The 21,661-nt window shown below is 40.5% G+C and overlaps 3 protein-coding genes across 14 annotated transcripts; 2 read left to right on the forward strand and 1 right to left on the reverse strand.

Moving 5' to 3' along the window:
• The first annotated feature begins 97 nt into the window (after positions 1 to 97).
• Positions 98 to 5,435, forward strand: LOC115742219 (protein LNK2-like). Of its 8 annotated transcripts, none has more exons than XM_030676364.2 (10): positions 259 to 455; positions 1,049 to 1,142; positions 1,211 to 1,547; positions 1,647 to 1,773; positions 2,180 to 2,468; positions 2,554 to 2,643; positions 2,973 to 3,674; positions 3,751 to 3,905; positions 4,661 to 5,038; positions 5,136 to 5,435. In XM_030676364.2, exons 2-9 carry the CDS (start codon positions 1,107 to 1,109, stop codon positions 5,034 to 5,036), a joined length of 2,112 nt encoding a protein of 703 aa, XP_030532224.1. In that variant the 5' UTR covers positions 259 to 455; positions 1,049 to 1,106; the 3' UTR covers positions 5,037 to 5,038; positions 5,136 to 5,435. The 8 variants fall into 8 exon arrangements, 7 of the variants coding, with proteins under 7 accessions (XP_048134555.1, XP_030532224.1, XP_048134557.1 ...); XM_048278600.1 differs by having other exon boundaries at positions 1,650 to 1,773; XM_048278598.1 differs by lacking the exon at positions 1,049 to 1,142 and adding an exon at positions 98 to 249 and having other exon boundaries at positions 349 to 455; positions 1,211 to 1,773.
• Positions 5,436 to 8,110: 2,675 nt separating this feature from the next.
• Positions 8,111 to 12,639, forward strand: LOC115742221 (F-box protein SKIP5). Its single transcript, XM_030676369.2, has 5 exons — positions 8,111 to 8,373; positions 10,203 to 10,347; positions 10,425 to 10,503; positions 11,235 to 11,293; positions 12,141 to 12,639. Exons 1-5 carry the CDS (start codon positions 8,220 to 8,222, stop codon positions 12,490 to 12,492), a joined length of 789 nt encoding a protein of 262 aa, XP_030532229.1. The 5' UTR covers positions 8,111 to 8,219; the 3' UTR covers positions 12,493 to 12,639.
• Positions 12,640 to 13,359: 720 nt separating this feature from the next.
• Positions 13,360 to 20,924, reverse strand: LOC115742318 (translation initiation factor eIF-2B subunit beta). 5 transcript variants are annotated; one of them, XR_004015547.2, is made up of 11 exons: positions 20,835 to 20,888; positions 19,208 to 19,315; positions 18,960 to 19,114; positions 18,012 to 18,299; positions 17,587 to 17,716; positions 16,464 to 16,571; positions 16,280 to 16,382; positions 16,068 to 16,193; positions 15,550 to 15,655; positions 15,064 to 15,182; positions 13,360 to 13,812 (listed from the first exon to the last, which is right to left on the reverse strand). XR_004015547.2 is itself a non-coding variant. In XM_030676541.2 (11 exons), the coding sequence occupies exons 2-10, from the start codon at positions 19,258 to 19,260 to the stop codon at positions 15,074 to 15,076; spliced, it is 1,266 nt and encodes a 421-aa protein (XP_030532401.1). In that variant the 5' UTR covers positions 19,261 to 19,287; positions 20,839 to 20,924; the 3' UTR covers positions 13,360 to 13,812; positions 15,064 to 15,073. The 5 variants fall into 5 exon arrangements, 3 of the variants coding, with proteins under 3 accessions (XP_030532401.1, XP_030532400.1, XP_048135136.1); XM_030676541.2 differs by having other exon boundaries at positions 15,550 to 15,743; positions 19,208 to 19,287; positions 20,839 to 20,924; XM_030676540.2 differs by having other exon boundaries at positions 15,550 to 15,743; positions 20,835 to 20,919.
• Positions 20,925 to 21,661: the final 737 nt, after the last annotated feature.

Genomic DNA, 21,661 nt, shown 5'->3' on the forward strand with positions numbered 1-21,661 from the left:
GGCGTCGGAGAACTAGATCCACCTTTCCTGGCCACAAGTTCAGATTCGCCCCCTCACACGTGTCGGCGACCCAGAACCACCCAGCCCTCACTCGAGAAATTACAATCACCATCACTAGTCGCACGTGACGTCACGTGGACTCTAGGCCCTCCCACTCCCACACGAGTCTCTCTCCCTTGGGGAAACAACTGTGTGCTATGTGGAGAAGGCTTCGTCTTGTACCTATGTCCTGTTTCTCTCTCTCTAAAAGTCAGTCTATCTCTCTCTCTCTCTGCGTGTCTTTGTGGCCTGTTATTTCCTGGGGTTGAAGAATTAATGGCCTTTGTGATTGTTTTGGTGATCTGTTAGGAAATTGGCCATGTTTGGAGTTATTTACAAGGGTGTCCCTCGACTGGATTTTCATGTAGTGATTTGGTGTTGTTTCACCAGATATGTTTGATTGGAACGACGAAGAGGTAAAGTTCGTTTTTTGTTCGGAGTGTCAACCTCTTTATTGCTTCACCTTTTGTGCTTGAGTTCTTGAAATTGAAGGTTTGGGCTTTGGTTGTTCTTGGTTTGCTGGAATTCCTTGTAGAGCCTGTTGAATGAAGATATCATTGTCCTCAGAGTTTTGCTCATTGAGTAGGAGAAATGCATCACGTTCGGATTCGAGAACGTTAAACACCAAGCTATTGTAGAAAATCTAAGATAGAATATACGGAAGGGCGATTCTGTCAGTTTTTAAATCTTTTTCTGCCTCTAAAGTCTTTTGTAGTGGAGCTATAATGATCGAAGAAGCAGCAGGACCAATTCTTTCGGAATGATAAATGGAAAAATACGACGTGTGTGGGTAATTGTCTGATAAAAAGTTTGGGGCCAAAGCATTTCGGCAAGAATTATGAGTGACCCGCTTGATTGAAGAGCAAGACCGTGTCATGTGAATTTAATTTCTTGTCTTGCCTTTTGTTTTTATACATCACGTAGGGTGGTGGACCAGTCGATGTACTTGTGAGCAGAATAACTTAGCTTAAAATGGCATGATTCTCACTGGTTCTCAGCTGGTTTGCGGGTTGTGCTTTGTAAATGCCATCCCGCCACTCCCTTCCTCACTCGTGTACCAATAACGAATGGAATTTGCGGCATTTATTGCAATTGGAAATATTGTGACTTATGGTTTCCTTAGTTTTTTGTACCGTGGTTCATCTCAAAATTTGACAATTTGCTGTTTCAGCTCACTAATATCATATGGGGTGAGGCTGGGGAAAATGGCGAACATATAGTCCCTTATCCAGCTGGAAAGGAAGATGATCAGCCCAAGCAAGTACAAAATGAAGACATCGCGACCCTTAGGCCTAGTGAACAGAAGGCGCTCCTTTCAAAACTCGATCTCCGTGGCATGAAGCTGGAATGCTTCAACAGAAACAACAAAAATGGAGGGATTTTTGTATCAAGCTTGGACTCGTGGCCGTATCTGTCTCCATCGGAAGCTGCTAAAGATGAGCAAGGATCTGTTGGCGCTGGAGTGCCCGATAATGTGACAGAAATTAACGAATACAATTCATCTAAAGGTGGTGAAAATGCTATTTTTTGTGACACGAAGCACACAGCACATGTTGAGTTGACTAGGGATATTTCTAATACTTATCGCCAAACATCAATTTCTCCAGCGGAGACGGCTCAACATGATGCAGATACTGATATATTTGAAAACACCCAAGGTAAAGAGCATACTGATTTTGCTGACTATGGATGGGAGAATATCAGCAGCTTTGATGATCTTGATCGAATATTTAGGTAATGCTTGAGACTCATTTGCCTGCAGAGTGTAGCATACCAACTATGTCTCTTGTGTCATTTGGGTAGTTCGCTACTTTGTAGTCATGCTTATTGGGGTTGGCATATGTCTTCACACCTAGAAAACTCTTCTCAATTGTGGATGATTGACAAGAAACAACTACTCCTATTATTCTACTGCTAAGGCGTTTTGTTGTAGTCCTGCCTATTTTCTGTTGAACGAGAAGGCGCCTTGTAGAATAGGTAGCAAAAATAATTACTTTATCAAGCAACATGGTGAGCTTTATTGACTCTGAAAATACCTACTTTCTACTCAGCTCACACTCTCCTTTTCTTCTGAGATTCTTAGTTCGTATTTCTTGGGTATCCATCTGACTGAATGTCCTCACAAGTGATGATTTTGCAGCAATGATGATCCAATATTTGGCGAAGTAAATCTTGATAACGCTGATGAGATATGGTCTTCTTCTAAAGATGCAACAAGCAGTCCAGTAAAATCATTTTCCGTTTCTGCGGATTGTCCTGGTTTGATTTCTGGAGCATTGACGAGCTCATCAGAGATCCTGCAAGTGAAAACAGAATATGAGCATCAAGATGAGCAGTCTTTCAACCTTGGTTATGACAAAATGAATGAGCCCGCATCCATTAGTTTTCAGCAAAGAAATGTGATTGTTGAACCGGTGGTGAAGGATCAGGTACTGTAAATCAGATCACTGAATGTGGAATCTGAATTTGACTGTTTTCTCCTTCTAAGTAATGCTTTTCCTTTTTTCTCTGTAGAAGAATATGGCCATGGTAGGAAAGACCCATGCAGAAAACTCTCATCTTTTTGTTGATAGTACTTTTACCCTGAATGAACGTGCTGATAAGGTATACTCTTTTCATGGAAAATATTGAAATTGCCTTGTCTATCCTGCCAATATCAGTAGTTCAATCTGCTTTGCAAATTTTAATATATTCATGCGAGATTAAAGATAGAAAGCCAAAAGTATTTTCTGTTGGTTGCTTCATGTAGATTGTGCATTTAAATTTTCTAAGTTCCAGTTGTCCTGACAGGTTGACATTCTTCATCTTCCACTGAATAACCATCTAATTTGACTGCCAAGACCGCTACTTGTACATGTTTATGTCGATTGAGTTTCACAGTCCCCTCCATTGAGATGTTTTCGGTCTCTTCAGGTTCTCGCTACGTTATGCAGGTTTACAGGCAAAAAACACCCTATAAAAGCCAGAAGAAGTCCCGAGAGAAAGCTGAAGGGAAATTATCACAAGATATTTATGGGTCCCGGTATTCGCATGTGGATTTGGGGGGACAGTACAGCCACCAGTTATCGCCCTTTCCATCATCTATCTATCAACTAAGTGGGACTAGAGGAAATGAGCCTACCCATTACCAGCAGATCTCTGATCCATATGCGCAATCTGCTGCATTCAGGAACTATGCAGAATCATTTCCAGCAATAATTTCACCAACGAGCTTCCAGTCCGGGGAGGTCATGTGTCAGACCGTGTTTCCAGGGTACGAGGTGTCTGCTGCTTATGTCGACTCTACAGGAAAGAGGCTCGATTCCCCAGGAAAACCTCCTACGATGACGCCCCAAGAGAAAATTGAAAAGCTGAGGCGGCGCCAGCAAATGCAAGCAATGCTTGCTATAAAGAAACAGCTACAGCAGTTTGGCGACCAAGTCTCCAGTCCATCTGATGCTCAAATGCTTACTCTGGAAAGTCCGAATCAGCATAGCAAGGGGGCTCATTTGGAAGTTGATGATCTGAGCAGTCTTCCTTCAACTGACATAAGTTCTTCTATAGAGCAGGATAGTTCTACCTTCGTCTCTGCAGCTGTTGATGGCCGTTCAATTGAGGATGTGGTGCTTAATCGGCTTCAGGATGTGATTGCAAAGGTATGGTTATTTTTTGAGTTGCCTCTTTTCCAAGTGGGTTCCAATTTCTCTAGAATGATAAAGTGGAGTACTGCAGTTGGACGACAGGACGAGAATCTGTATACGGGATAGCTTGTATCGCCTGGCCAAAAGTGCCGTGAAAAGGCAACACACTGGTAATGTGATTGGCACTGTTGTGCATCCACAAGAGCATGAAGTCTTGGCAAAGGAGGAAGCAGAGGCTCTTAACAGGTTGGTTAACATACTTACGGGTGGTCTGCCATAATTACGTTGCCAAGGTGACTTGATATAGGATAATTCATCTGGTATGAGCGGCAGCATCTAATTTCAACCGTGATCTAGTGGAACAATATGCAAATTGACTGACAATAGATGAACCCTTTTTAGGTTGATCAGGTTTGAAGATGGCCTTGTTGGTGTGAGGACGATATTCTACTTCTGTTTTTCAAGAGTAGAGTGACATTTTAGGTCCTGTCCTTGATGAAATTTTTAGATCAACCAAAGAAGCAAACTGATTCCTATTTTAAGGAACTTAATTACTGCAAGATGGATGCTTTTCTTTTTCTATTGCAGTTATACAGTCCTCGATGCCCTGGCTTTAATGTTCATGTCCTGAAGTGTTGCAATAATTGTTTTAGTTTTGCTCCCATCCTTGTTATCTGTCAGCTTGATGATAAAGCCCTTGGGTGACGTAAATTACCCGATGATGAGATAGGATGGAGGGGAAAATTGAGAAGACAAAAAATGCAAAAGATCAGGTGCAATAACTAGGAAAACAATGTGTTTTAGGATAAACTCTTTTCTTGATTTCATCTATACTCGTGCCAAAAAATTGGCAAAACAAAGTTTCAGGTGTAGGAGCTTGAAACTTGACAAACCGTCTTCAATTGAAGTAGAAACTTGTTCACTGGTATAACTTTCTTCAAGTTGAATCTCTGGCACCAAAGATAAGTTCACTGTCCATTTTATATTGCTTGTTGTTACAGGGAGGTTAAGCCAGCTGATGTTGAAACAGACACCAATCCAATAGACCGAGTGGTTGCCAATTTGCTCTTTCATGGGCCTTTAGGGCTTTCTGCTAAACTTCCTGCAACACCCGAATCATCGATTTCTCCGAAGCTCCCTAACAAACACAAAGCACAAGAGGTGGCAAATGTGCAGAACGAGGGACTGTCCAAGATCTCAAAAACCGAGTTGCAGACCTCTCTTCAAGGATCAGGAAGTACAGACCAGATGACAGATACCCATCAGATTGATCAATTCAAAAATAGCCCTTGCATGGACATGTCCGAAAATGCCTATGTGCCAACGGAGGGTGGAGCTGGAGATCTTGAATCATCGCAAGAGCAGTTAAATTCATGATGGTAATTTATTCCTCTAGTCTCATCCATGATATTTAGATTCTTCCACTACACAGGCATGATAGGTTTGCTGCTAATTCAGAGATTTTCTTTTGTTCAGCCAGCTGAAGCTTCATTGAGTGCTATTTGCGGAGTCAGAATCATTTGTTTAAGGTGACAAGTTCCAAATTGGAGCAACTTCATTAGCATCATCTTGATAATGCCTACCATGTGGAACTTAGTTCTATGTGATAGTTAAGCCATTATGACTGGACCTGATCTATTGTGAATGAAAAAACTTTAGAAGACAATTGTTAGTGATGGTATTTGCCAAAAGTTCTTATATTGCAAAAGTTGCAGCAAATAGCAGGCCACCTCCATGTAATTATCAACCCTCGATCGGGAAACTTATTTTTAGTCACCTTGCCTTCTTGACCTGATTCTTAAGATGCATTTCCAGAAGAGTGTTCTGATATGAATAATCTACTGTACTGTCGTATGTCCAGTCATTCAGAAAACCGTACATTAGTCGGAACATGCTTCATCTGCATGGATGTAGGCATGTACTAGTTAGTTTTGATTAATGCTCTGGAGTTCTGCAGAGCTTCTCCTTTTGGCTTCCCTTGATCCTATTTAAAGTGTCGCCTATCATCTTGCTTCCTCCTGAATGTGAGTACTGACTACGAAGGTTACCTGCTGTTCAAGTCAGTTCCAACGAGAAGGATAAAATGTTTGTGATACTTAGCATTCTTGATGGTACCTTTGTAGAGATTTAGGAGCGAGAAGAATCGTTCTAGGACAAATAAATGGTTAGATGCACCTCACCTCCTCAATGCCGTGGAGGCGCTCTTTTGAAGTTTTGGCATGGGCTTGCGAAGAGTTCTTGAAACTCGAAAGTCGTTTACACTTTTGATATCAGGTCCAACCCTTCCTTTTCTTGCACTTGGACAAGACAGAATAGTACGAGGCAAACTGCAAATCACACGGACAAAATTCGAATATGACATAACACGAGGTGAATAACCCCGTTGATCGACGCTAACCAACATGTTTTCACTACAAGTCAAGTTTTATTTATTTATTTTTTTCTGATTATACAATCGAACTTATAATATCTTGTATCATTCTAGATTATCCGAAGGGTACAAGTCAAAAAAATTGGTTTTTTTTTTTCATCTCGATATGTCTCACCTCCTAGGTGGGATTTTCTTATCGTGCTATGGTCAGACAAATTTCGATTTGGCATTCCGTCATACATGAAATAGGAGAATTTACATATCTGGTGGGATTTTCTTATTGTGCTATATATCCGGAAAAATTTAGTTTTCGCATTTCATCATACACCGGAAAAATTTCAAAAAAGGGCTTGAAGTGTCATCATTTTCTTAAATAAGGTTCTAAAGTGTTCAAATTATTTCAAAAAAGGGTCTAGCCGAATGGCATTTTCGTTCTTTAATTTTTGAATTTTTTTCTTTTTCTGTTTCTCTTTTTGCCTTTCCTTTTTTCGTATGCTTCTCTTACCGCTGCGCTGCTTCGTGCAACCTCCATCTCCATATCGCCTGCGTTATCCATGCCGTTGACTGGAACTCATCCTTCGCACCATACCTCCTCCACTTCACTTTCTCCCCTCCTTACCCCAATCGGAGTTTCTCCTGCGATATCTGCGGGAACTTGGCTCTGACCAGTGGCTCCACCGTTGCCACTACTGTGAATTCGATGCTCACTTATCTTGCGCCATAAAGAAGCCATTTCCTCCAGTTTCTGCTTCGATATCCCCTGATGCAAAGTTACTCCGCATTGCCCGCTCAATCCCCCTCAGGCTCAGAATTACCAGCCTCCTCTTCAACTTCCACAAGCTCGACCTTATTACCCAGATCAAACTCAGCACAATGCAGCGTTACAAAACAGATCCAATGGCTTCTGCCACCACACATTTTCGGTGGAGGACAGAACTTCGGTCAGACAGTGCTCCAAGGATTACTGGGTGGTGGTGGTAATGCAGAAGGTGGAGTTGGTGTGGGATTTGGCTACACTTTTTGTCATTTCAGTCGTGGGCACAAGAACAGCCAAAGGCGCAGGGTACCTATGTATGTGGTCGAGATTCGGGCCAGGGATTGTTGGGGCCGTGAGCACCGGCCACCTTGAGTCGACCGCTGTGAGCACCGGACACCACCGCAAGCTTCTTCGCCTGAGGCCGGCGATGGCCTGGGAGGGGAGGGAAAAGGAAAAAACAGAAAAGGAAAGGTAAAAAAAAAAAAGTAAAAAAGTAAAGGACGAAAATACCCTTCAGTGAGGCTCCTTTTTTAAACAATTTTAGACTCTTCTTTAAAACAAAGTCAACTTCAAACCCTTATTTAAAAAAAGATGACACTTCAGACTTTTTTTGGAATTTTTTCTCATACACCAAATAAGATATAATTCGGTTTATCAAACATAACCAAAGGCTTTAGACCGACAAAAATATAGGCTCAATTTTGAGAAATACATACGTTTACAGCATGTCCACCAGCCCACTCTTTCATATGAGAGAACCCACAACCCAAATACAAATTCGGATTCAAACCATTTTTGCATTCCTCGTCAATTCAAAGAAAAATTTCGATTAAAGACCTAAAGTGTCTTCTTTTTTTCAAATAAGATCCCGAGGTGCTTAAATTGTTTGAGAGAATGACATAATCGAAGAGCATTTTCGCCATTTACCATTTTTTTAAAGTTTTTTTTTCTTTTGCCATTTCTTTTCATTTTTTTTTTTGTCTTTTCTTTTTTCTCCCCTCCCCTCACCTTCCCAGGCCATTGTCGGTGTCGGCCGAGGAAGGCTGGCTAGGCGAGGGCTACCCTCGCCCTTGCCCTCGCCCGACGCCGGCAAGGGTAAGGTGGCTCTCATCGACCTTCGGTGATTGCCCGAAAAGGGAGGGGAGAAAAAGAAGAAGAAGAAAAAAATACAAAAAGAAAAAAAAATCAAAATAATAAAGGAAGTAAATGCTCTTCGATCAGATTTATTTTGAAATAATTTGAGCACTTCGAATCTTATTTAAAACAAAATCCACCTCGTATCTACGTTTCGGGTCTTTAATTAAAATTTTCCCTCAAGGTTTTGCGCGTCGGTTGGTCCATCGCGTGCGGTCCAAAATCGCTGGGAGATAGCGTTGTGTGAACTTTGAAGTCGTCACTCGCCATCGGAGCTAATGCTCGTGGCTTTTTGCTCATGGAAGAAGAAGAGCAAAAGCCGGCGATGAGGCCATGCTTCGAAAGCAATCAAAGGAAGAAATCGAGATCCGGAGCTCCTTCTTTCGCTCCGATTAACAATCTTGATGATGGGTGTCTCATGCACATCTTCAGCTTCCTGTCTCCTATTCCAGGTACTCTCTTATTCCACCCCCTTTCGACTTCTCTTTGCCCTAATTTATGATGTCGATTTTCTTTTCGCATTTAGGCAACCTCCTTCTCTCTCTTCGGATTCTTGGTTTTCACTAGAAAAATGTGTTGGAACTCCTGTCATCATGTAATGTTTGATAATACGTGTGTTGTTATGTGCTGACGTCGAAAGTTTGGGTCTTTCCATAAAGCCATGTTGTCTGGGTGGTCAATCGAAAGTTTTGACTGATTAGAACTTCGGGGAGCAGGACAATTCAGGGCAAGCTGTTCGACTTTTCCCTGAAATGACGAGCTTCACGAGAATGATGCTTGGAATTAAAGGGGTAATGAGGTGTTCCCATGGTTTAGGCGACCGGTGACAATTGAGTATTTTCATACGTTAGTTTAGTGAATTTCCCATCCTATTGGAGATTTACCTAGCACTTTCTTCTACTTTTGGCTGTTTCAAGGTATGGGTCTAAATTAGGATTCTAGGAGTCCTGGTACTCCTAGGCGTCGTCCCCAATTTGTTTCGCAGGATGTACTTCTCTTTACAAGTTAAAAGGAAAGAAAAGAAAAGAAGATGTGTTCTCTGTTGTTAACATAAATATCTACTTGTCACCACTTTAGCCATATCAATTACGAGTAGGTAGTTATGGCTGCAGACTCTACACTCAGTTGAAAACCCTTTTTTTTTAACCAATTTCTCAAGCAATATTGCTTTTTCAAAGGGTCGGTCTTTCTGGGGAGCCTAATGACCAGAAGTTACTCAATTTAAATACTCATCAACTAATTAAGGTAAAATGCGCTCAAATAGATGTTAGTAAACTGCATTTTTTAATCGGGTGCAAACTGGGCTACGAGACCCAGTTGTGTGAAGAACAAGGCATTGTATGAATGTGGGCAGCGAGTGAGGTGGTGTTCAGTGTTCTTTTTCGAAGTGGTTTTCTGCATAGTAATCCGCATGCTGTGCTCTATTTTATTATGATTTTTTAGAAATGTATTGCAGTATGCCAAATACTTATGGTACATTTTCTTTTAAGAAAAATAGCAGACAAATTATTTACATCCTTTGTTTCTTGGATGCAAGGTGCTACAAAATTCCTTTAACACATGAGAAATGTAATTTCAGTATTCACTCTCCTTAATTAAATAACAATGGCGATTTTCTCTAGCACATACCCGTATATTGCCTAACTGCCGAAGCAGCTATTGACAGCGACACATGAAATTTTCTCATGGGATGCACATGCCCCTAAAATGTGGGCTTAGCACATCTTCATTCCGTTATAAGATGTGGTTGGACGATCAGTGTATGCTAATATATTAATATGAACTTGTGATGAATTGGCCTATCAGAATGCAAACTAAACATGCTATGGTCTCCTCTCCCCTCCTCATTTATAGAGTACAGTTTATTCATCAAGACCGTCTAAGGGATGAGAAGGAGAGGATGACGTAGTCCCAGAAAAACTTGCTAATCGGGTTTGTTGATCCTGATTTAATTTCTCATTTGGGGTGTGTAGGATCTTTTTCTTAATTTTGTAGCTTGAATGCCTCTTCTCCTTCTTTGTTTCGTTGGAGTGCCACAGACCTGTTAGCACTCAGTAATAGTTTGATACTTTGGTGAAGCATCTTTCTCCATATTATCTGATATTGTTTGCTTGTGTAAATATCTAGTATTTTATATGATGTTTTAACATACATGACTTAAATACTTATAAAGGCTAACATCTGTAACTCCACCCTGTTGTCCAAGAAGAAATACTCCACTGATGCATGCATGATATTATTTTGTTGCGTTGTCTGTCACAAATTGCTGTTGAGTTTGCAGATCGTTATAACACAGCCCTCGTTTGCCACAGATGGTGTTACTTGGCGTGTCACCCTCGGCTGTGGCTACGAGTAGACCGGTCTGTAAAAGATTCATCAGATCCAGGAGCTTTCCCTAATATTGAGTCGGCTGTCTCTGCTGCAAGGTCCGTAAACATCCTCTGTGTAGTTAATTGGATCTCTTAATGAGCTATGGGAACCTGACGCGATTCTACACTCATAGACCTGGAGATACCATTCTGATTGCAGCAGGTGGAAGTCATGTTGCCTCTAATATTCAGATAAAGAAACCACTTTGCCTGGTACTTGCACAACTTGCTTTAACTCAAAATTGCTGTTGTTTTAAGAGCCTGTACCATTGATGGACAATTTATTTTGTGATTATCTTTTACTGATGAAGAAAATGTGATTGTTGGATAATTCTATCGTTTTCTAGCATGATCTCTCAGTTATTCCCATTATTCTGTTGCTAGAGCATGTCCTAGGGGCTTTGAGTCTCTGACTAGTATATCAAGCAGAACTAGCCTTTTTTGAGAAAAAAGGTAAGTAATAATTGAGGGAAAAAAGTTGTTCGATAGACGGTAGGCAGACTAAGAGAAGCCACTTGATGATTGTTTCATTACTTAGTCGGCTAGTTCTTAGTTGTGCTTTCGACCTATGTTAGGGTAGGATTACTGTTTTGCGGTCAAATGGCATTTAGATTTTTCTTGTGTATGTTGATTAAGTGGGTCTCACTGATGTCCATTTACAATGTAAATGTATAAAAAGTTAACAGGAATATACAGCGACAGCATTATCGGGATTTGTTGGTCTTGGAATGCGTAAATGTTGAAAATAAGTGAAACTTGCAACATTGATGTCAGGATCTTTCGGATAAGTACTTCTAAGGAAAACTCTAATTTGCTTATATTGCTTGCAAGTTATGGTAGTTGACATTTGTTGATAAGTGCATGCTTGTTAAGTTAACCGTAGCTTTCATCCCCTAACTACTTTTTATGCTTACCTTATTCTCCTGTCTACCTCCTTTTCTCAGATTGGTGGAGGTGAACTTCCAGACGAGACAATGCTTCTCTGTTCGCGAGGTTCAGACAGGTTTACAAAAACTTTGCCTTCCCCTCTCTGCGAAAGCACGTTTTTCAGATGGAGTAAAGTGTGAATGTCGGTAGTTCTTCTTACAGATGGTCTCTGAGAGATGCTGCATTCCTTCTTGCAGTGGTTATTGCTTAGCAAATCGATTCCCTCGTTTTGTCAATTAATGAAATTTTTTGTCAACTTTAAGATGCCGTGAAGTGATTGTCCGTGTAACCTTCCCCAAATAATTTTCAGTAACTTCACTTGTCTTGAATTTACCTTAAATCATACTGCAGTTGCAAGAATATTGATCTTTTTGTTCTTAGTGACTGTTTCAGAATTGTCAGTCTATCTTGGGAGCCTAATGACAGAAGTTACTCAATTTAAATACTCATCAACTAATTAAGGTAAAATGTGCCTGAATAGATATTAGTAAACAGTGTTTTTTAATCTGGTCCAAACTGAGCTACGAGACCCAGTCGTGTGGGCAGCGAGTGAGGTGGTGTTCAGTGTTCTTTTTCGAAGTGGTTTTTCGCGTGGTAATCCGCATGCTATGCTCTATTTTATTTTGATTTTTTAGAAATGTATTGCAGTATGCCAAATACTTATGGTACATTTTCTTTTGCAAAAAATAGCAGACAAATTATTTATATCCTTTGTTTCTTGGATGCAAGGTGCTACAAAATTCCTTTAACACATGTAATTTCAGTATTCACCCTCAATTAAATAACAATGGAGGTTTTCTCTAGCATATACCCTTATATTGCCTAGCTGCGGAAGCAGCCATTGACAGTGACTCACGAAATTTTCTCATGGGATGCACATGTGCCTAAAATGTGGCTGGACATGTTTTCTTTTGTTTGAGCAGTGCTCTGGAGTTCCTTTCTTCGTGCAAACTGTCGAATCTAACTGTGAAAGCTGAGCTTGGATGCTGTCTCCTTCATAGGAGCGGAAGGCTGATTATAGACGGTTGTGTTCTCCAGTGCGAGACGGACCCTTTGGACTACCTCTCGTGCCCGATTGTGAGCACGGCTACAGGCAGCAAGGTCGTTTCCTCTCCTATTGGTTATCATGGCGATGGTGTTTCTGTCTCTCAGACACGAATTGAAGGCGGTGCCAAAGCAGTATTGACAAGTGGGGACCTAGCATTGCAGCGTGTTCGGGTTATGTGTGCTCGTACTTCTCTATTCTTCTGGTTCGACGTCGAGTGTCCATCTTGACTCGATATCTTTGTGTTGTTGTCTGTAGTATATTCTAGTACCAACTGTGGATTTGTTTGTGAATGAACCGCACAGTGAACGTTTGCAAACACGAAGGTGATTCACACTAGAGCAAATTTCATGGTCTGACTTATAAAATGAATCATTCGAACTCGATCTGCGTCAATTTCATTTTTTGTCAGAGTAACAGGTAGCACCGAGTCTGTGGAATTGTTCAACCCCTATCGGACAAGATGAACACATCAGTGCTTTCAGTGTTTCAGTAAACAAGATCTATGATCATTACATGTCAAGATGGAATGGTCATTCTGTAACTTGTAAATATCTCGAAAGTTGAGGTCGACAGTTGAGGGTAGAAGCTAAGCTTTTTCTTTACCATTTAGATCGTGTAGAGAGTTCTAGAGAGAGACTTTCGAAAAAATGCTCATTGTATTTCTTTTTGTAGTTAATCAAATGAAAAGAAAGACACTTTTTCATTTAATAGAAGGCATCGAATTATAATCGTTGACCTATATTCAATTTAATAGCTCAGCATCTTTCCATCTATCTAGAAAGTTTTAGAACATAAGACAATTACTGTATCGCCCGCTTCTAAAAATATTCTAGAAAACGGTAAAAAACCCTAGGCAAACCCTAAAGGTTCAAGATATTTCAGGTTTTTTGGTTTCTCGACCATGAGATTGACCAGTCGTCGTGTCATTTTGAGAAAAACGAGGAGCATCCAACTGCTGTTCGTGAGCTGCCAAGGTGGTTCGATTTCAAACATTCAGTTACACAAAAACAGCAACTTAATCCAAGTTTACAGTATTTTGGCATCCATGCAAAGCTTGGGCCAAAAATAGAAAATCCATGCAACCCTCGTACATGGATTAAAGAAACAGACCTCGGGCATGATAACGTTTTGCTAGAAATCCCTATAAGCTATGAATACAGCACCATCACTATATGCAAGATGAGACGACACGTTTCTTGACAAGCAAACTCTCAGCTATTTGGCTTATTCTCTTCCAAATTACAACTCTCAGTTCCCTACCATGTAAAGAAAGCAGTGAATAAAAAAAGTAAAAAGAAAGCACTAACTTTGATTATTCTTCCCATAATTATCTCAATAAAGATTTCAGTTGTCAACCAATAACGATCACAAAATTGAGATACACCTTCCTCGAGGTTTTAATTCATTACACCATTTACTCTTTCTTCGGAACACCTCTTTTCCCTTTCTTTCTTGAATTCCCGAAGTCTTTGGCGACCCGAAGAGAAGGTATACACCGCACTGAACTCTTCATATTCTCCATGTCCCCCCACCTATGCAGGATCTTCCTGGATGAATTTCAAAGATGAGCAAATGCAAAATAAGTGGTCCACTAGGAGCGACATGATATATATCAAAGGAAAGCATTCCGAAGGACAATTAGGATTTTGCAAGTAAATTGTTCCATCAATGAAATCAACACACACAAAGAAGCTCACAGTTGAATATGACTAGGTATGAACATCAATACAATTTCTCTACACCTCTACATTGGGTTGTCACTCTCAATGCATATATGGCAGTGGGATGGGACCACAGCCCCTCCCAATGAAGAATTATTTGGAAAAATAGAAAGAAGACTTCTCCTTTTCGGGCACTTCAGGGCCATCCGCAGTGGAAATTTTGCCCATCAACCGCTTATTTAGGGGCAGAAAGATCAAACCACAAATTCACATACAAGAGGATTGGACAAACAGAAACCCTGACATTAGAAAAGGAGACACTCGAAAGAAATTGTCACACTGATCCCCCAAATTGGGCATAGGTCAACGGAAGGAACATGAATTCGTCACCTAAAGATTATAATACGTGAGCTTTAAAGGCTGATGGTTTTTCCCATATCCATTTCTTCATGGAGAGGCTTTTGCGCAATATTGCAACTGCCTTTATTAGGGTCGAAGACAATCAGATAATAGCTGAAATAAATTTATGAAGAAAAATTATATGCTGATTTCTATTCCATGAAAGTATATTTCAAAGGAAAAAGATGGCAAGATTCTAAATTTATCAAAGCTAAGATTTTTGTTGTCTTTGCGGGTCCATCCTCAAACACCAGCATCTAAACTCAAGAATTAAGACCACAACTAAAGAGGCAGTCACTTTCGGCATAGCAAGCTACTGGAGAACTAATTAATTTTATTCATTTATGAGAGACACAAGAACAGATCAATCACAGAGGAGTCTAACAGTCCATGAAGGCTTTCTCCCCTTCTTGGGAACATCACGTCTCAAACGTCTTTCTTTCTAGCTAAAAAGCAAGTGAACGAGATATGAATGTTTCCTGTGTTCTTTTTCTCTTACCATAGGATCCTATACATGCAGTCAAACCTGTATATACATGTATTTGAGCAATGAAAAAGATTACATCAGTGGCTGCTCAACATAGAAGCTGATGGAAGGTTACCCCTAATAACTCACCGTCTAAATCAACACTATGATATCTATGTATTAGCCTCGGTCATCAGCGCTGAGTGACCTTCCAAAAATCTCAAGCAATACAAAATGAAAAGATCACACTAAAGAATTGTAACACTCCTTACTTGGCAATGCTCAGGTCTGAACTGAATTGACCGAAGCAGGCTTCCTCTGCAACACCAAGTCATCAGTCGAATAATAATCTGCTATTAGCCGGTACACATAAGATGGATTGTGTCCTCCTCTGGAAACAATAGAAAGAAAAAAGAGAAACTCAAAACATGATACCACTAGAAGTAATTGAGTACACAATTGAGCAATGTGACACAATGGCCTGACCTGGTAAAATGTAGATAGAAATAATCCAGATTATGCAATGTCAGAAATTGAAAATCGCTATAACTGTTCTAAAAGATTATATGAAATCTCAAAGGTTCCAAGTTAATTGCAAATCTGTCAAAGAGACGAGAACATGTTCGAAGGCTATGTATTATCAACTAAAGTTGTTGCTATTTGCCAGGACCTTCCAATTAATGCTTTAACTCATTTTTAAATTAGCATCTACTTATAAGAAGCAATTCTGGGGAGATAGGCATATTAAAGGTACTCACGTGTCTGTGATAAACAAGCTGACCAGTTTTGGTGGTACATAATCAAATGTTGGGTTGACAACATGAAGAAGTGGAGAGCCTGTTCCACTTCCAAAGTCCATGCAATCTGAGAATTCTCCAAAATCAAGAAGTTCAGAAGGTGATCTCAGCTCATTAAGTAAGACCTCAGGATTGTGAGGATACAAGGGGCACAACTGCAATCCAAAATCTGTGTGATCAGTATAGCACCAGCAGGCTCATCAAAGGTCATCAAACATTTCCAGTTATACACTAAACATGCAGTCAAGAGAACCAACCCACACTATGTCGTCAACTTAAGCCAAGTCTAAAATGCATATGATTGGCCTAAATAACAAAAACATGTCAATTCATTTTCACCCCCAGCTCCATAATTCATTTGTCTATTGTGCAACCTCTGTAACAACACAATATACTGCATATATATTGCTTATTCAAATGCTTGTCGTTGCTTACTAGCTAATGCAAGAACCATATACATTGTCATTCCCCCAGTTTACCTTATGGCTGCCTGCGAGTACAACAAAAGGAACAGCATGCCTTTGAGCAGCAAGAGCAACCATATTCAACCCCACAGGTGCAATAACTCCACCATTAGCCATTACAGCATGAGCTCCAACAATTACCTTTTGGCATAAATTTAGCTCAAACAGTCAATGCAGTAAATCAGATGCTGAAGTGAAAAAAAATAATTGCTAAGAAAGACATGTACCATATTCACACGTGAAATCATGGCAAAGACAGCAGAATCAGTAATGAGCGTGGTTTGTAAACCTCTTGCAACCAACTCTTTTGCAAGTAGATGTCCCTGATACCTGATCAGGACCGCATGATTAGAACAGCTCAGGAAGAGATGAAAACGTACTAAACTGACTGAAGAATCATGATCAACTCACCTTGGAGCTCCCTCAGCAACAAATACACGGAATGATCTTTTTTTCTCCTTTGCTGCGCAAAAAAATTCTAGTACTGTTCTTGAGCTTCCTAAAGTTAATATTACCTCACTACAAACACACAACAGTATTATATAATAATATAATCAGCACATAAATCAGCAGAACTGGAAAGCCATCTCAGACATCGCTCGAAACAAATTAAGCAATAAAGAATGTTGCGTACCAGTATCGTCATGAAGTATCAATTTATCAATTGGAAGAACAATCAAATAAGCATTAATGCAACTCATCGAAATTTCAAAGCAAGACAGATCATGCTAACCACTCAAGAAAAACAAGCCCAAATTCATATGGATGCATCTTTTTGTGTCCTAACCAGTGTCCCAACACAGCACCGTTGGTTTGAGGGTGATGGCTCCATCAGACCAGATATAGGTTAAGAATTTCCTAATATAATAATCAATCACATGGACATGTGACCCTGCCCAACAAGGTAGCGGAGAATCCATGCCATTAGTGAGAAAAACCAAATGGATTCATCTAAAAGAAACCCATAGGCTACGTTAAGATAAGGACATATGATACATGCTCAACTATGCCTGAATTTGCTAGCAAATGGTGCTTGACCTCTGATACCAAAAAAGAGCACATATTAGCAGCTTTTACTCATTAAAAAAAAAAAGAAGTACCGACACATTTCCAAATTGAAAGTATACAAGCACATAATTTCCCTATTTGCACATCAAACCAAAATATGCCAAAACTTGGCATATGGAAGCAACAACCTCATGCCACGAAGGTTATCATGGAAACTGCCGATTATAAGACAAAGTCAGAAGATTTATGGATGGAGAAAACAACAAAAACATCACATTGTTTTTCTTATTTAATGTGAGGTTGGTTACTCATATTGTCGAGGAGTTTATTAGATGAAAAGGTGTGAAAAAAAAATGAATAAACCAAACCAATATTACAACGCATAAACTCCAAAAAATAATGGAAAAGACACCCATCTCAAGTTCCCTAACACAATTAAGGGCAAAACTGATGCAAATGACCATTAATCCAAGAAGCAAACTAATAACAGGGGAACAAGCAAATGTCAACAAGGTGAAAGAAGTACTTTTGATGAATATGCTCCACTGCTTGCTCAGCGATCTGTTCATGGCAAGTGTCAATATCTTCGATAAGTTCATTCACTGCTTCAATAACATCATGCTTCAGCTTCCGGCTTCTTGAACTCTTGTCAGCAGCTGTGATGGAAAAGAATTTCTTAGCGCAAACTAGCGAGTCAATAAAATCTAGTATCTACACAAGAAACTGCTATTTCCTACGTACTTCTGCTTACAAATTCTCAACAAAATACAGCAAAACTAATTATTCGTGTTGGCAAGTGATTTTGCAAACAGAAAAGAAATCTCCACGTGTCATCAATGGCAACTTGCTATTCATTGTATAGGGCTCTATGCTTTATCACAACACCAGCTGTCTTTCGCATTGCTAGCATTCACCAACCAATAGACCATTCAAAGATTAAAAGAAGCTCACATTTGCTTTTTCCTTCAGAATCACCCCCTGATGAAGAAGAATGAGGAACAGCTGCCGAGTCAGGCAGATCCTCGAGAAGGGTTTGCAAGGAAGGTGGACGCAAAGTGTTTCGTGAAGCAGCAGCTACTGCAGCGGCAGACAACACAGGATGATCATCTTGATCTGTTTCATCTTCGTCGTCACTTACAGCTGATAAATCCAACCCAGCCATTGCAACTGAAGTGAGAGAAAGATCCTCCTCCCTAATAATATGTAAAACACGTCTGATGATATTACCGACAGCAAGCTCTGCATTCATAAGTACAACCTTGTCAATGCATATAGGAAAAAATTCACGATATCCATAAAGAGATGCTTAAATCATCATGATAGTTCTTTCCAAAAGCTTAAAAGATAACTTGCAACACGCTATTAGAAGAGCATGACTTCAAAAAATCAAAACTAATCATTCTTTCCTAGGATAGCATTATTACAAAATCTATAAAGAAATCAAACAATACAAAAAATTTAACAAGAAGAGGTTGTGGACGGCCATTATCTCATAATATCATTGACAACACGATTATCCACGATTCCTACTTTTAAGAAGGTAAGTTTTCCGTTGGGTAGATGTAGCTTGTGCATGGTGCTGCTTATTCTCTTTGCCAATGTGAACAACAGAATATAGTGCAATATGAATGCCTGTTCCAGTAATGAAAGTCGCGGTATCATCTCTAGCCTTTATTCAACACCAAGAAGAAGCAATTGAGAAACAAGGACACGTCAACAGTGGCTATTCAAAGTAGAAGAAAATTTTGTTACTGTCAACACCGGAAATATATGATAATAAAAAACAAAGCATTGGGATATATTCCAATTTCAAACTGCAAGCTCATATCAAGCAATGACAGATACTTTGGAGATTTTAAGCTAGCAGCGACCAAAAGTGAAACAGTAAAAGTGGCATACCGACTGGATTTGCTAAAACCAGTCGCTCTCCTACTGCTTTCACAGCATCAATCAAAGCAGCTGCCTGGTGGGTATATGGAATTCGCTGCTGAGAAATAACTGATCGAAGGAGTACTGCTGTTTGCCTTGCCGTTGCTTGTGAGCCCTCAATCTTGCTGCCACCGCATAGAGACATGAATTTATTTTCTCACCTTCAAGCATGCTAAAAGAACTTTGCAACTAAAAACTGGAGCTTGACAGGATCTCACCGTTTTTTAAGCTTGAAAAGGAACTCATTCACGAGGGCTTGCACGTCTGGCATGACTGCCGATCTGCCACCACTTGTGACCTAAGTGCTAACAAAGATCAGTCTGGAGCTATGTTACACGGACACGGGACACGATACGCGACACGACACGACACGCCGACACATGAATTCTCAAAAAGTAGAAAATTCCGACACGCTAGGACACGTTTTATATTATATGTATATTTTTATATATACACGATAAATCATTGTTTTTATAATTTCAACAAAAAACATAGCCAGAGATATGCACAGAAGACAAAGACACCAGTTGAACATACAATAAGGAAAAACGCTAAGAGTTGTATGTCATATTATCAAGTGATCTGACTATGTGCCAGACTTCCTCATGAGCGCTGAGCGCCCTTTGCCCTTAACAATGCTGACAGGACTCAACACCAAAACAAAAAGAAAAGTTCACAGTAATTATTTCAAGAGCCGATAATCAACTACTATTTTGAACAATGTATATTTTGGAATTAGTAGATCTGGAGCAAATCAATAGCTAATAATTAGTACAAAACTTGCACCAGTATCAATCATCTAAAATCTACAACGAAGGCGATGAAGAATTGGTACTTGTGGGTCTTTCTGGGGAAAGTTTCTCCATCTCCAGAATGCCTTCATTGCAATTTCAGAAACGGTGGAATCAAAAAAGCATAGAACAGTAAAATTAAATGGGGGAGCGAGATGGGCGTACGCCATTCGCAGGCCAAGATGAAAGGCAGGTGAACAGAGGCGTGAGCAGAGGAAGGGGAGATCCAAAACCCCCGTCTTGCGCAGCGGCGCAACAGAGGAGATCCAAAACCCCTGTCTCGAGCAGAGGCGTGAGCAGAGGAGGGGGAGCAGAGGAGTGATACCTTGAGGCGGCGTGGCAAGAGCAGAGGCGCGGGCTGAGGCGCGAGCAGAGGCGCGAGCTGAGGCGCGAGCTGAAGGAGCGAGCTGAGGTGTGATCGAGGCGGCGAGCTGAGGCACGAGCTGAGGCTAGTCAACAGTCGCGAGAGAGAGAGGGAGAGGCCGGCGCAAGCAAAAGCCGGCGACGGGAGCCGGCGACGGGAGCCGGCGACGGTCGCGAGTCACGAGATGGAGGCTAGTCGACACTCGACAATCGCGAGAGCGAGAGCGACAGGGAGAGGGAGAGGTGAGACTGGCGACTGAGAGGGGTGAGTTGAAATTAGGTCAAAATTGGGTGTTTTGTTTATTTTAACGTCGTCCCTCGCGTGTCCGTCCGTGGAGTTGACCGGGAGTCCGGACTCGGACACGCGTTGACCGCGTGTGCGAGAAGAGTCCGGCCGTGTCCCAGCGTGTCGGACACGTGTCCGAGTCCGACACGTGTCCGACACGGAAAAAAATTTCCAAACAGCGTGTCCGCGTAAGAAGAAAAATCTACCTATCGCAAAGACAAAATTCACACTGGCGAAAAAAAAAAACTGAACAAAACAAACTCAAACACTTTATCGCATTCTGCCGAAAGCAAACACGCTTCTTAATTGGACAGGAAAAGAAGAAGAAGAAGAAGAGTAGCAACGAGCAATTGGGAATCTCAAGAACAGAAGCTGCTCGGACAACAAAACACATCCAACAATCACTTACAAATTCACGAGGCGGATCGACGAATTGCCACGCCAATCCGAAGCGCGACGATTTTCTTGGACAAATTACGAGCCTTGTCAGTTGCTGTTCCAATATTCTTCTTCTTCTTTTTTTAATTTTTTTCTTTTTTCGGCTCTAGCTTCGACGCCCTCTCTTGCGTTTTCTTCTTCGCTTTTGGGCTTTCTCAACGTGGAGCTGATCCGGGTGGGATTGTCATGGGCTTGGTTCAGGCCCGATGCCATCTTCTCTTTTTCTCTTTCCGAATTATAAACATGAATAATTAACAACATTATCATAAATTTTCTTAGGGCGGCGGGTGATTATGAACATTAAATTGATAATAATGATTTTTTTTTTACATAAAAAATCTCAAATTATGCACATGGCAACGCATTTATACTAAACTTATTTTTCTTTGCGACGTTAAAAACCCCAAACCTGTTCACATGACTCCGTCGAGATTTCATCAAATGATTTCCTAACTGGAACAACATTGGTTTTGCTTCATTTAAGTCACGTGGGCGTCATGCCAGTACCGTTTGCCTTCTTCTGTCCATATAAGCAGATTTTTATTTTTATGGTGATCAATGACGGAAGCTTGACGAAAGGTAAATGTGTCGCACATGTATAAATTTAATATTTTTGGCGTCATTAAGAAAAAGTAAATGTGCGGCGGTAACTATAATTTAATATTTTTAGTGGCTTTTTCGCGTTTTATTATAAACTAATTTGTCATTGAGCACAATAACAAGAAAGAAAGGTAGGCCACATCACTGTACAAGCCCAGGAACCAATTTAACCTAAACAAGACCCGACCCAAGAC

Source organism: Rhodamnia argentea, chromosome 5, assembly GCF_020921035.1.
Source record: "Rhodamnia argentea isolate NSW1041297 chromosome 5, ASM2092103v1, whole genome shotgun sequence".
NCBI lineage: Eukaryota > Viridiplantae > Streptophyta > Magnoliopsida > Myrtales > Myrtaceae > Rhodamnia > Rhodamnia argentea.